We start from the raw sequence: 13,992 nt of genomic DNA, 5'->3' as shown, positions 1-13,992 counted from the left end.
CACAATTTTCGTATCCCAATAAGCATCAAATCATAGATGTTTCACTGTATAACTAATTGTAACCAGGCCTGCGAAAGTAGGGCATGTGGGCACATAAAATTTGCCTACTTTTTCAAACTATTACTGTCCATAACTTTTTGTCCCATTACGCTATGGCTTTGAACTTTTAGGCAAGTATTCAGCAATTTATTGGCTTTATAATATAAGTTGCAGAATGTAAATATTTTATTTCAGTACCGAGATATGCCCTGTTATGTGATAGGGTGTAGTCTGTGCCCACATGCCCTATTTTCGCTGGCCCGGTCACAATTATTATCTGTGTTTTCATACTCATCCTGGGAGTTTTACACAGTAAAATAAATATAGCTACTGTTTGCATATTCCCCACATTCCCCAAGGTGGTTAGTACATCTAATGCGGGGCATTGTAAAAATACTTTCCAGAAAGGTGAGTCTTACATATCCCCACCTATTCCCAGGAGGGGTGGGTGAAGCGTTGCAATGATAGGTACATTATATACACCAAAATTTACTCAGTTGTGATCATATTATATCTATAGCCACACATGATCAAAATGCATAGTGAATTTGTACTGAACGCTTGACCAATATGGTAAAGTTATCACAAAGAGTGGTGGCTGGTTGTGGCTGGTTGTGGCTGGTTGTGGCTGTTAATATATCACTAGGTATTTTGTGGGAAGTTATGCAGTACTAGCCAGTGTTGAAACCAGGTCAGGTCATGTGGGTCACATTTTTCCCGGGTCATCCAGCTAGCTATAGTCTAGGGTGCCCACCCCTTCTCATAAAGAGGAAGGGTCTGGTCACTGTAGCATTCAAAATTGTAATGTGTTACAGAAAGCAGGTGACCCCAATCAGATTGCATTATTGGTAATGTTTGTTTTGGAGTTACATATACATGTACTGTAGAATTACTGTACGTAATGCGTGGAAGAGTTTGCAACAGAGTTTTGTGAAAGATTAAGGTTGTATATAGTTGGCAATAAGATGTTCTATACAAGAGCAGAGATGAAGGTAGTAAAGAGCCTTGTAATTGGAACTGATTTACACGTGATATTGCCCGAAGAATATGGACAGCAATCCGAATCAGTAAATCTGTAATCTGGGTCACACCTAGTCTGGTGGTACCCCATCACATAAAGAGGAAGGGCCTGATCACTCGATCTAGAATTACAGAGTTGTAACAAAGGAATGTACTAAGCCATGTCATCACAATAATGACAGCAAGAATGGCACAACTTACACCCATGCATACTTCTTGAATCTGGTTAATAAATGGCTGCTAACACACCAAACATGCTAAATGAATAAATTAGTTAGACATTTGTGGAAGTATATTATTACATCAGATGTAAGTCTAGTCCCAACTCTTTTGTGAGCCATGCCCACTTATCAGGATTGCAAGCATATGTTGAGCCACACCCATTTATTGGTAGGTGCATGTATTGCAGTCTGTAGGCATGTACGAATTCATGTCTGTAGCTATCTACAAACTTTATGAAGCCATGCCCACTAATCAATTGATAGTGTACAAATCATAGTCCACGTTTGCAGCAGGATAGGTTATTTTGTGAGCTACTCCCACCGTAACAAGTAGACAGAAAAATTTGGAATTTTCAATTAGAGTAGGGACCATAGCACATTGATAAAAAGCACTGAAACAAGTTGGAGTAGTGCACGATATTAAATCACAGTAAGAAGTATAAGTATATCCCTACTGTGCATTTCCATTATAGTATCTTGAGCACAGTAGCGATATAACACTTCTTATTGTTTCACTGTGATTTAATATCATGCACTATACTCCAACTTGTTTCAGTACTTTTTATCGATGTGCTATGGTCCCTACTCTAGTTGAAAATTCCAAATTTTTCTGTGTACTTGTATGTATCGGTATTAATATCGGTACACCCCTAGCCAGGACACCTATTTTACAAGGATAGTTATCGTAATACATAGATGTCTAGGAGGAATTCCACTGTGCTTTTGTTTGCATTGCAATGTGTGTAGTGTGTACTTTCACGTGCATCTGTGTGTACTGCATGTATGTGATACTGTCTGTGTACTCCACAGGTCTACTGAAGGTCAACATGGATGAAATTTATTTTGAGCAGAAGAAATATCCTTAGGCAGTGAAGATGTATCGTATGGCTCTGGATCAGATACAGAATGTACACGAAGATGCCAGGTATGGCCAGTAACCATTGTATGCTCTGTTAATAAAAAATGTGAAAAAGACCATACACAATATATACAAAGAGTACACATATGGTTAAACCTCTTAGAGTTATGTGCGTAGTATGGCCTAAATGTGACGTCATGAAGTACATTTTAACTGTATTTGACACCTACCCTGTACAGTTATACTTATCATTGACTCACTCCACACTAATCCACTTCAGGTTAAAGATCCTACAGAATATTGGTACAGTGTTTGTTAGGATGGGTCAGTACTCTGATGCTATGACATCATATGAACACATCATGAGTGAGAAACCCAGTACTGTGTAAGTCTGTATGTGCTTATGTCCTGTACGCTGTACATATATCCTTGTCGTTTATCTTGTTTATACATATGTCACTTGCACACAAAATACGTAGGCCAGAACATCTTGCTATCTAAGTGACTACTTTTATTTTGTCAACATGTGTATGTTCTGTTAGAGTATCTTTTTTTTTCTTGTATCCAAATAACTTCGCTTACCTCAGTACTTTTATTATTAGTTAACATGTTAACCTATTGTTCTGATGATAAAGGTTAGTCTCAGCGAACTTACATATTGATTATAGTGATGTATGAATATAAAGTTGATCTCAAAATGGTTGAGGACTCACACAACTAGTTTATATCTCTTACATGTAATGTTATAAAGTCAGCCAATATTCAACTGATGATCAAAATCCAGACAAATTACATGTACCATTAATGGGAGTGCCACTGATACGTAGCTTACAACAACCAACAGATTTCTTTTCTCATTTGTAACCTACATACATACGTACATACATACATACATACATACATATTACAAACAGATGTTAGATAGAAATCAACCACTCTGATACAAAAAGAATTTGCACAGCTTGCATTTCAACCCTGTGGTTCTAGTTATCTACTCACATCATGCAGAAACAGTGTACTTAATTGGCTATTCTACAATTTGATTGGATGCACCACACCAGTTTTCGGTAATGGTAGCACAATTCCACAATGCCAGACCCTTGTTTTCAGGGCACTTGTAGTGCCTAAAAGGTGGGCTGCACCATATTAAATACTCTAATAGAACAATCACTTTTGTGCCCATTTGATAGAAAGTTTAGGTGTTGTTTCCCTGGGAAGACTTGCAAAGCCAGTGCTTTGTATTTACTGTCTGTGGTTTAAAATGGACACTTGCATGATACTTATGTGTTCACTTCCACTGTATTAGTAACATCATCTCATACACATCTTGAAGGGAGGCTGAGATATATGCTGACTTTGCAATGCCTATTAACAGAATAAATAGATACAATCCATTTGGTATGTACCTGTACTGTGATACTGCATGTGCACTTGTTGAGGGATGTATACATTTAAGATTAATTTTCTTTGTGCTTATCAGAAAGTTTTTGTGCATCTTGTTCACTTTTACAAGTACACAAAAAAATTGGCATTTTCAACTAGAGTAGGGACCATAGCACATTGATAAAAGTACTGAAACAAGTTGGAGTAGTACATGATATTAATTCACAGTAAACAATAAGAAGTGTTATATATTTCCATTATGGTATATTGAGCACAGTATAACACTTCTTATTGTTTTACTGTGACTTAATATCGTGTACTACTCCAGGTTGTTTAAAGGTCCACTGAAATGGAAAATTCACTTGCCATTTTATTGAATAAATAGGTTGTTTGTATCATGCAATGCATAAAAATACCTTTTTAACAATTCAATTATGTTGTTGTACTGCGATATTAATCCACAAAGTCTAGTTACGTCATGTTGTGATGCAAGACAAAGAACCGGAAGTACTATTATTACACACTTTGCAATGGGAAAGGTAGATAAAAACTGAAAGTCTAACATGCAGGTGGCAATACCAAGCTCTCCTTTTCAACTCTGTAGTGTTCTAAGATTACTTGAACGTTCTGCTGGAAAACAATAGCGGAGTTGTCCTGTAGTTGCTTGGCCGTAGTTGTCTGTAGCAGCTCGGCCTGTGGGCTTCGCACTATTGAAGCTCACGCTTCATTATGCTTCACTGAAGTAAGATAAGTTCAATCTGTTTACAAAGCTGGGTTAGCAGTACCATGAAACAAACAATGGTATCTATATTACACTTTCCTGAGTCGCTTCTCTGCCTGGTAGAGCCAAAAGTCTTTCCAGTGGTGCCATCGCATTTGTTTCCTTTCGTCTCTCTACCTCCATCCACTGTATTGGACCCTTCAGTGTATTCAAAACATCTAAGAAATAAACTCAAGACGTTTTTCGACCACTCTGCTGGCCTGTTGATTTACAGTCCTTTTAGCTGGCGTTCTTGAGCATACTTTGCTGCAAGACCAGCATAAATTCACTTACTGGCTTATAACTGGTTGTAGTACAAGTTCTTACCATGTTTTAGTTGTTACGTTAGATACGACGTGAAACTAAATCGAATCTAGCTGTACATGGACACTTCTGTCGCTTCAATTGTACCTCACGCATACTAAAGTTTCTTTGTCTGATGCATTATGACGTAATATAATTGACAAACCACAATACACTAAAATGTGTTATATCTACTAAACAAAACAAAATCTAACTAAATCACATGCACCAACCTATCCCACTAGTAGCAAGGATTGATAATAGCCAAAGTGTATTTTACCATTTCAGTGGACCTTTAAGTACTTTTTATCGATGTATTATGGTCCTTACTCTAGTTGAAAATTCCAAAATTTTTCATCTGTAGATTTTTTTTGCAAATAATTATTTATGACTGGTGAACCCATGCATACCGCATCTGAAATGGTGACCCGCATACCCTAGCTTTATCGATTATTGTCTGAAAAGCGAAGTATCCATTACACTTCATTGTCAGCTTTGTTCAACCCGTTACGCAGCATTTCAAATCAAGAACTATTCAAAAAGCACCTCTGCAATCGCCACATACTGAAAGAAAGAAATGGTGCTGCACACCTCAGTTATATCAGTTATCGTCTGAAAAGTAAAGTATCCATTATGCTTCATTGTCAGGTATGTTCAACCCGTTACGCAGTAGTACGAATCAGAAACTATTCGAAAGCACCTCTACAATCAAAATAACCACTATCAAAAATACGGACGATTTCCATTACGAAGGGAAACCATCACATGCTACCACCAAATCGACAGTTTTCACTGTCAGCAAAGATGATTGGAACACAAAGGAGGACACTAGTAAGTCCATGAAGAATGCATTGTACGTACTGCGGTATGCCAAAGGCATCTCTCGGGGGGATGTGAAGCGACATCGTGAACAATGAAAAAATCAAGCTCGTAGTCTTAGCCATTATCAAGTTATGCTTGTCTGAAGACATCAGTTACTCTGTCAATCAGTAGAAAGTTCCGTTAAATAAATCTTTTTGTAAAATTTTCATAGCAATTCGTAGAAAGCGTTTCAGGTCGATCTGAAAGCTTGTTTAGGCTTAGTTTTACCTAACCAATACTGCTCATTGTCATCAGGGAAAATTGAGGCTAGTTTTTGGGTGATGTTATTTTGTGCCCACTCCTTTGTGGTCCCTACTATACAGTACTATCGTACTGTATGATTCATCATAGTGATTGTTCTATTAGAGTAGATTAGTATTAGTATGTAGTAAACTTACCCTATGGTATAATATAATTGTTATCCTTTTATTACAGCACTGGTCAACAAGGGTAACTGTTTATTCACTAGTGGTCAATATGAGAAGGTTAGTGAGTGCTACCCGGAGGCTCTGAGGTATTGTGACTGTTCTATTAGAGTATATCACCATAATTGCTACACATACAGTATAGAGGCTACGTGTTCTGAGGCACTACACAACTTGGCCTTGTGTCACAAGAGGATGAACCAGTTACCAGAGGCACTTGATCACTTCACTAAACTACACTCCATCATCAGAAACTCTCCACATGTCATCTACTAGGTTGCTGACATGTACCCTCCGACCATGATACATGTCAATTATCGTAAACAATAAAACAAGAGAAGTATAGTTCAGCGGCCTTTTTGTAATGAAACTGAAAGTGGTGGTGTAGAAGTTTTCTCCTAAGGAAGCATGTATGAAGTACTGTATTTTGTTCATAGAATCATTAGGCTAAGTTTTAGTATGGAAATTTTGTATTCTACTTTGAATTGGAGAATACTCGTTGATTTATTATAGTGTCAAGAAAATCTTTTGCAGTATGCAAAATAACATTTGGACACCAGACAATTTCTAATCAATTACAGCAGATGTCAGACCATAATTGAATTTGTCTGAAACTGTATGAGTGTCCTTTTAATGAACAGGTAGCAGAGTCTAGGAGGGAGGTTAGACATGATGATATTGACATTCTTATAATTAAGTTGTGTGTTTTTGGTTTGTGGTGACTACAAAGGTATGCCCAAGAAGAACTGTGATGTTTACAGTTTATTAGGTTGTGCCAGCCTACTTGTCTCAGTCAACTGTACTGCAGTAAGTAAAAACCTGATTGCCATTGGTACTTTTACTTGTGGTATTCATGATCACCTGTGCAACCAGTGTGTATTTAAGCTAGAATGAGCAAGATATCAGTGCATCTACAATTGTATTGTAAACCATCACAGCATAAGCAAAGTTAGACCACATAATATAGCTATATAAAAGCAAGTAGAAGTCCTTAGGACTCCTTTCCTACAAAATCCTTGTAACAGAAGTGATTCCATAGAAGCTCTGTTATGTGACCATGTAGCTAAAAGTACGTATCAATGCCAGTGAGTGGTCGAGTGGTAATCAGCTTGATTGTTTGATTGATTTGCAACTGGGATAGGCAGCTGGTTGCTGCTAGTATCCCAGGGAGCTGAAACATCACAGCTCTAGTCAAACAATGTACATGCAATAACTAATTGGTACAAATATATATGATTACAAAAATATACAGAAGATAATAAGTAGGTCCAGCCTTGATTGTCGGCATAATTATGGTAATCAGAAACTTCATTCAGTGAATCGCATGATAATTTGGTGGGGTAATTTGTTCCAATCTCAGATGGTCTTAAGGAAGAAACTCATCTGAAAAATTGTGGATTACCACAGCACTGCAAAGTGGAGAGGCTCTGCAGTACATGGGTGGCTCCAATTTTTGCAGAAGCAAACATCTAAAGTTGGTAGAAGCATAAGAAAGGAGAAACAACAAAAGTTAAAAGTGTCCAGTCAAATAATAGCTTGATGTCCGCTCAACTTTCACAATGTTCTGACAGTATGTCAGCGCATGTCTGAAAAGTTATTTTGCACACTGTATTGTGCTACACATAATACACTCCATTATCTGAACACCTGTTCAGTGTAGTGTTCAAATAATATGTTCGTTCATTTGGACAAATGAAGCATCTACGTCTACACATAACAGAGCATTCATGTTCCCTAATACAATGCATGCACGTGCAGAATCAGTCTCTTTTAGTGTGCCAAAATTGAAGTCCTACTGTACTCATGTTATTCTTGCCACAGTATCACCAAACACGACATCTTGAACTGTTTGACTGGATGTGATAAATTTGAAGATTATGACCAATTAGCTGACTGGTACATAGTAGAAAATAGGCTGGTAAAATTGAAGATAAAAAATGTCAAAATGCAGCAGGCAGACATTCATTGAAACCACAAAAGACTCGTCTTACCAGTGAGTCTGTTGTGGCATACTGGTGGTGGCCATGTGCTGCTTTTGGCCTGCAGCTGTGTGTTATGGTATGGCATCACTAATATGGTAGGATCTCCATTATACGAACACTTGAATGTGTGCCAGTTAAATCATAAAAGTTTGAAGCCCATTCATTGATATACCGAGTTCTGATCAACTGCTGTAATAGAACGTTTACGTAACAACGAATTACTCTAATAGAGCAGTCACTTATGCTGTTTGGATAGTAGAGGGTTCAGATCTAGTTAGTGTTAGACAAACCACTAAAATCAAATTTAACAGTTTCAGAATCCACCAAACAGTCACTGTGGTTAATGGCTCTGGGTAAACTGAACAGCCACAGTAGAACTACCAAGCTGTGATGCTGATTTGATTGATTTATTATTTTATACTCACAACAGTCAGTACAATGCCATTCTTCCTAGTTGGAGTGACTCAAAAACAATAACTAACTAAGTATACAAGAATATAAAAGATAAACACAAAGCAAGACAATAGCATACATTACACCACCCACACATACAAATAGGTAGGAGGGATTTTTTTCCTTTCTTTGACCCTTTTCTGTTTCACCTTATTGTTAGCTAGGCCATGTAATCTTTAAGTCTCCAGTTTCAGTGTGTTAGGTTAGGTTAATCCTAAGGCTGCAGCACATGTTGCTGTCAGACCTTCAGTGCAGGCCACTGTAAAGCTTTAATAATAATAATAATAATAATACACAAATAACACTGAATTACATATTGCTATGGTGATGTAAATGCAACCTTTTATATAGGTCATTTATGTATTGTACTAGGGTTGGAACAAATGTAATACATCCTCCGAAGCTTCTTTTAAAGTCTTGCTAAACCTTTGAAGCCTTGTTACAAGTGTCATGTCAATAATTAATGAACACAAATTGATGGTTATTAGGGTGTACACTGTAGTACAAACTCCTACACATTGTTATAGTTCCAGTATAACTATATACACCAAAAATATGTAAAATGGCAACTTTCAAAAGGAGTGACAATACTAGCCCAACATGTTAGTATCCATGATAACAAAGTTTTGGTGGGTATAGAAGCATCTGAATGTAACAAAGTTTTGAACTACGTAATTTGCTTTATTTTCATGCAAAATGTTGTTTAAAATATTTCATATGATTTATGTGAATGACTGCTCTATTAGGGTAGTTTGATCTTATGTAAAAATATTCATGTAAGAAATTTTTGTATGAAAACAAAGCAAATTATATGGTATTTTTCTCCGCCCTATATTGTACACATCATTGCTTAGCATCACTGTGTGTTATAGTGGGTAGCAAATACCTTAACACAATAGTCAAGAATATTACACTAATATAACAGTCATTTGGTGATGGGACTTCCTAGATCCTAGTGGAAGCCTTCTTGATGATTGATACCATCATTGAAACAATGAGAGAATGCACATACATACATACAATAAAAACATGAATGTGTCCTCGGTCATATGCGACCACAGAGAAGTGTTAAATAAACACCAGTGTGGGCATGACAAGGTGTAAAATATAAAAAGCATACACTAATAAATGCAGTTTAAATCAGTTCAGGTGTGGAGAAAACCACTAACTGCATTTCCTGACCATAAATATTCTCTGTGAAGCTGATATACATTTCTTTGCTGCAGTATCAAGCATTTGTTGCACAATGGCCTTTGGCAGTGGAGATCAGGATGGATAAAATGCAACAGATTCAGTGAATTCTTAACACAGAAATACTGTGCTGATAATGCCCCAGCACACTTACTTCCAGTGTTTCATAAAAGTCTGAGAAGTCTAAATGATCAAGTTCTGCCAAAAGTTGTTGGTATTCTACTTGCGGGATCTGGCTGACTCTAGATGGTGGTGGAGTGTATACATTATTGTCAGTGATTGAGTAAAACCTGCTCATTTCTCAGAGAGTTCATTGTTATGACTTCTTTGTTGTCTAGAGGGAAAAATCAATGGGGGTGATGTACCCTAGAGGTGGAACAGTCAGTTAGTGGTGTATGTAACTATGCATGTGATGTGAATTATTCCAATGTGGGGAAGGAAAAGGTGATATACTATAGAGTAGCAGATAGGTTACCTTCAATTAAGAAAATTTTGTAAGCATTACAGCACTTTGGCCAAGACAAGTTGATATTGTCAGGGACATTTGAAAAGGTGAGGATGGGAGGTCATGTTTCATATTTCAATAAAAGGTTTGTGCATGGTACAAAGTTTAAAAAAATAACAGTTGCAGCCTGACTTGAGCTTTCATGCACCGTATGTACCAACCTGCAAACGTGATCGAATTTTGGAAAATCACCCTTATGGGTGCATTTGACTCATTAAATATTTAGTTCTGAAACACAGCATTATAAGTTAAAGTCCTACCCATTTAAGGATAGAATAAACTATAGATACATTGAATTACAAGAAAGAATTTTGAAATATTTGAAAAGTGTTTTCTGCTATTAACAGCACTATGCTATAGCTAGTTTCAGAAATTCTAATTATTTCAGGCGCGACCATAAGGGTGATTTTCCAAAATTCGGTCACTTATTAATACACACACAATGTTAACCATGTACAATTAAATTAGTAGTAGACTTGTCTGATATCAGTACCAAAGATGAAAGCTCCAGCAAAGTCAAAATAGTTGATGTCGCTCAAGTAAACAATTCTCAAAATACACACACACACGCTTGGCAGGGGTGGAAGTTTCACCTTTCTTTTGGGGAGCTAAGGTGTAGAAGCTAGACTTATGTGACAAGCCTTAAGCTTACTTCAAAATATGTCAATCAAAGGGGGTATGCTTCAAAGAAAATTTGACCCTCTGAGATTGAATATGAGAGTGATTTCAGCAGATTATCACATCTTTAACTTGACTTCTACGTTAGAGTGGCTGCTCTATTAGGATACAGTTGACAGTATGGGGAAATGCCCCCTTCCTCTAGAAGTTGATGATTAGACCCAAACCAAGTATGGTTTTAATGGTACAGTTTTATTGACTGTTGTACAAGAGTGACCTATTAATCTCAGTGCATATTCCACGACGGCTATAGACTTAAGCCCCTCCATAATTTCTTTGACAGTTGCCCCTTCCTGACAAAGACATTACAATAGTTCTCTACATCTATGAAAATGTAAATGTGTGTGGGAACATGAGCAATGGTTATCATGTGTGCAATATTTAAAACCCATATGGGCAGTGACAATAAACTGTGTATATACTTTGCCTGGCCTTATACTTGCTAGATATTATATCTTCACCATTGGATTGAGACCACGTCCATTTAGCGATCAAGCATGGAGACCATACTACTTAAACAATTTATTTACACAATCACAATGACTACACCCTTATCATTGGTCTAGCTGTATAACCCTAGCACAGTAAAAATGTGGAATAGTGACACATTTCCTGGTAAGTGAAAGGCTGGACTCTAATGCAACAGTCACCCTATAATAGAATAGTCACACATAGGTATGCTACAAAAAAAATTAAAATAAAACTACTATTAAACATTATTAAAAATGAAGCAGGAAGAACAAGAGATGAATGACAGTACAGTAGACCGTCTGTCATCCGACACTCATTTTGTCAGAGTATTTTGAGTACAAGTGTATGTTCTATTAGAGTATTTCAACAGGGCTCTGTATAAAAGTGTTTTATCCAAACAATTCACTTATCTGACCACTTTTTACCATTGTCTAGGAACACTAGTGGGGTCCGAATTACCGAGGGTAAACTGTATTGCAACATTCTTGTCAAAACTACGAACAAACAGCAGCTGAGCCAAAGCGTTAGTACATAGAACTGTTTACCAAAAGGTCCAGGGTTCAATTCCTGCTTATGATTTTTTTCTTCTCAGTGCCACTTTTTTTGTGACATACTTTCCATATGTCAACTTACTCATCAATCTGTGCATATATCAACATGATTCACACGTGAACTAAAATGCTCACATCTGGGCAGTCACAATGTTTATTGCAAGCTTCATTAGTCTACTATAGCATGAAGCATCAAAGTTCATAATGCAGAGAAAACTTCGCTTCAGCTACATTCCATAGCAAACCACAGAACAAGCATCTAGCTCTGCTGGTATTGTACCTCACTGAAGTTGTTGCAGTTAATGGCTGCAGATTCAAATCCAGCTGCAGTCACAGCTTTTTTTCATTTTATCTATAATTTATTTTTGGTGTATTAACTGCTTGAAATTATCAATAATTAACTTGCATGGTTTTAAGAAGTGTAACACCTGTGTGTTCAGGTACCAATGCATACGTTTTTCTATCTTTGCTTGATTGCTTCACAACATATACCTTGTAGGCTGCTGAAAATTATAACATGTAGCACATTTTGATATGAACAAGTAATAGGAAGGCATGGGCAGATCCATGTGTATATGTTTGTTGTCTCATGTGTTGTATTAGAGTAAGTACCTTATAATTATTTCCTATAACTTTAATTCTTTAACTACTTCCCTAAATTTTAGCCAGGGAGAGTACACCTGTGTGTTAAGTTAATTTTGCTCAAACCTTTGAGTTGCCATTTAGCTATGGCAGAAAGTACTGCTTTAAATACTTTTTGTACTAATTTTTTTATCTATTTGTTTACCATGTTACAGTTCTAGTATGATAAGATTGGTACCATTGGCATCACATAGACTGGATAAGTTTAGCTTACATGCTATTCTGCTGTTTAGGTAAATCGCGTGTTCACATCATTAAAATAATACTGTAGACTGCATGATGGTGTAAACACAATATCACTATTCATGCTACAGTACACTTTAGGACATGATCTTTACTGCATTCCCAATGTACTGATCTGTCATTGTGGTTAGTGTGGAATGTGAAATGGTCCTGCAGGAAGGGCAGATACCAGTGTGATGCAGCCCTTGGGCTATAAATCAGGCAAGAAACTTGTGCCCTTGGTATAACTAATCCATCCTATATTTTGACATTGTACACCTAATAGCTTTGCACTATCTTGTTTAATAAGAAGCCAAGTAAGTTGTGATTGAATTTAGATGATTGAGGGGTGGAATTTTAATGCACCAACAGTAGTTTTATGACTGTTATTGTAAATACAGCAATATGATTATAATTAACAACTACATTACTGAATATACATAACAAGTTACTAAATTCCATTCCACAATCACATCTTGTTTTGCAAAATTCAGTCCCACAATCACAGCTTACATTACTTGAAACATAAGTTAATGGAAATCTGATAATTTCTGGGTGACATATTACAAACCTATTAGGCATGCAATATCTTGAGTTGATGAGAAAAATATGTGACCGGGCCTGCAAAAACAGGGCACGTGGGCACAAACTACACTCAGTCACTCTACAGGTCATATCTCAGTACTGGAACAGAATATTAATTTTGCATTCTGCAACTTGTATCAAAGTCAATTCTAAAAGCTGAAAATTACATTGCCATAGCACAATGGTACAAAAAGTTATGAGTGATGAAAGTTTGGCAAATATCATGTGCCCACATGCCCTATTTCGCAGACCCAGTCACATAATGCGTTGCCCTAATAAGATATACATACTGTAAACAGTGCGTATATCTCATTAATGCAGTCATTAACATTTTGAGGTAGTGCAATATGTGATATGTATGCACTGGCTGCCTTTTTATCTGAGGTGTGAAAGTGGTACTACTATACACCTGTGGTGATCAAAAGTGCCATGCTGTGGTATATAGTTGATATACCACAGCAAACTATGGTGTATAAGTGATACACCATGCTTTTCTGCATAATCCTTTTCCAAATAGTAAACAAGTCTCTAATAACAAGTGCCTAAATCAACCAACAATTATTTAGTAAAAAAGATTTTCGATGAACTCATGTCTCCTTGGATAACTCAATAATTGTGAGTAGGTGGTATGGTACTGCTAAAGAGTCTAAACCGTTTCATCTACTGGGGTGTAGAAAATTTATACCAATTATAACACAATTACTCAGGATATAACTAAATATATGTGTTTTCCCTCAAGTACTGGGTGCTCTCGGGAGTCATGCATATATTTAGTCATATCAATCATGTGTTATTACTATAAAATATGTTTTATAGCATTTCCTTATATTTTTTAGGCAAT

General features: G+C 36.7%; 1 protein-coding gene across 3 annotated transcripts; it reads left to right on the top strand.

The window, feature by feature from the left end:
* The first annotated feature begins 2,090 nt into the window (after positions 1–2,090).
* Positions 2,091–6,395, top strand: LOC136258973 (intraflagellar transport protein 88 homolog). Of its 3 annotated transcripts, XR_010703138.1 has the most exons (4): positions 2,091–2,205; positions 2,420–2,524; positions 5,882–5,960; positions 6,012–6,395. XR_010703138.1 is itself a non-coding variant. In XM_066052368.1 (3 exons), the coding sequence occupies exons 1-3, from the start codon at positions 3,501–3,503 to the stop codon at positions 6,145–6,147; spliced, it is 252 nt and encodes an 83-aa protein (XP_065908440.1). In that variant the 5' UTR covers positions 3,451–3,500; the 3' UTR covers positions 6,148–6,395. The 3 variants fall into 3 exon arrangements, 1 of the variants encoding a protein (XP_065908440.1); XR_010703137.1 differs by having other exon boundaries at positions 5,882–6,395; XM_066052368.1 differs by lacking the exons at positions 2,091–2,205; positions 2,420–2,524 and adding an exon at positions 3,451–3,537.
* The last annotated feature ends 7,597 nt before the right edge of the window (positions 6,396–13,992 follow it).

The sequence above is a fragment of the Dysidea avara genome, chromosome 6 (genome assembly GCF_963678975.1).
Source record: "Dysidea avara chromosome 6, odDysAvar1.4, whole genome shotgun sequence".
In the NCBI taxonomy this organism is placed as follows: domain Eukaryota; kingdom Metazoa; phylum Porifera; class Demospongiae; order Dictyoceratida; family Dysideidae; genus Dysidea; species Dysidea avara.
The sequence above is the reverse complement of the archived record's forward strand: the minus strand, read 5'-3'. Positions and strand labels throughout refer to the sequence as shown.

Bases quoted from the DNA above. Each gene is read 5' to 3' on its own strand.
- LOC136258973 (XM_066052368.1), top strand. From the start codon at position 3,501: ATGCCTATTAACAGAATAAATAGATACAATCCATTTG. The intron at 3,538-5,881 runs GTATGTACCTGT...CTTTTATTACAG, and splicing joins AAATAGATACAATCCATTTG to CACTGGTCAACAAGGGTAAC. The intron at 5,961-6,011 runs GTATTGTGACTG...CTACACATACAG, and splicing joins TGCTACCCGGAGGCTCTGAG to TATAGAGGCTACGTGTTCTG.